The sequence below is a fragment of the Austrofundulus limnaeus genome, unplaced genomic scaffold (genome assembly GCF_001266775.1).
Source record: "Austrofundulus limnaeus strain Quisiro unplaced genomic scaffold, Austrofundulus_limnaeus-1.0 Scaffold27, whole genome shotgun sequence".
Lineage (NCBI taxonomy): Eukaryota > Metazoa > Chordata > Actinopteri > Cyprinodontiformes > Rivulidae > Austrofundulus > Austrofundulus limnaeus.
Genome location: NW_013952429.1, coordinates 2,105,695 through 2,106,869, shown reverse-complemented (window position 1 = coordinate 2,106,869; position 1,175 = coordinate 2,105,695). Strand labels below are relative to the sequence as shown.

The 1,175-nt window shown below is 43.0% G+C and overlaps 1 protein-coding gene across 2 annotated transcripts in view; it reads left to right on the top strand.

Moving 5' to 3' along the window:
* Positions 1 to 527: 527 nt before the first annotated feature.
* Positions 528 to 1,175, top strand: part of tefm (transcription elongation factor, mitochondrial) — a gene marked incomplete at its 5' end in the record, with an annotated part of 3,584 nt that continues 2,936 nt past the window's right edge. For both annotated transcript variants that reach the window (XM_014004965.1, XM_014004964.1), the window contains 1 exon segment: positions 528 to 889. In XM_014004965.1, coding sequence (XP_013860419.1) covers positions 528 to 889 — 362 coding nt within the window.

The following is a 1,175-nucleotide window of genomic DNA, read 5'->3' as shown; positions in this document are numbered from 1 at the left end:
GTCTTGGACATTAATAAAAAATTGTTGGTGCTGTTAAAGCCCTGATAAGGTGTGGATGCAACAGAGTTCATCACTCTATAATCATCATATAATAGATTTATATTTAATGTTTGATATTTTTCGATCAAATCTGTTGATATATCTGTCCCTGAGGAGCACCTTTGACTACACAAAGAAAGCTGGAGGTGATACCTTCTGCTTGCATACTTTATTCTGTTTATGAGGATATTTTCAATCAGACATTACTAAAATGTCTTTGCTTTTAAAGTATAATCCTCTAAAGACAGCTGTAGTTGTGTGCTCTTCTCTAACACCAACATTAGATATTATGAGTTAGATAAGTTGATAAGTTGTTCACTGTGTGTCCTCTACAGGAGAGCTCGGGTTACTCCGCCRCCCTCGGTTTGGCTCCCTCCCTGGACTGGAGCTGCAGTACCTCCCGTGCACATGTTGCTGGAGGAACCGTGTTCCTCTGGCGAGCTTCGATACCCTGAACTCCACTCTCACCTCGTCGTCGTCGTCATCGTCCTCCTCCTCCTCCTCCTCGTCTGAGCCCTGTAAGGAGGAMGGCAACAAATCCCTGGATGACGTCTACACTTTAGAACAGAGGAACACCATCCTCAAGGTGCTCAACACCGCCTCCATGTCAGAGCTGGCCGGCGTGAAACTGCTGAGAGGCCACAAGTCGCTCAACGTTATYGAGTACAGGAGTAAAAATGGGCCGTTTAAAACTCTGGACAGTGTGCTAAACGTGCCGTGGCTGAAGCACAAAAGTGCYGTAGTAGTCTTCAACTCCATCATCAACCCAGAGAAGAAGGAGAGGAAGGAAAAGGAGAGGGTGCAACCGGTGAAGTTTATCCTGCCAGAGGTGGGCAGGTCCTGGCTAGCGGTAAGCTTTTCATTTGATTAATTATAAACAAGTAGTGGGAACTYGACCTTCGTTTAAACTAATTTGATGGGTTGAAAACTGTTTTGTGAAGGAAATCTTTAAGAGGACAAAAAGAGTTTTTCTTGTGGGTTTAGTTTTACACAAGAAGAGTACCGCTTTGTTTGCTCCAGTTTTATTTACTCGTGTTGTTTAGGGATGTGGCATTTTTTTTAAACCGTACACCAATATTAAATCTGACAGCGGATTCCAAAAGAACATTTCAAACCATACAAAATAACACCAAAAT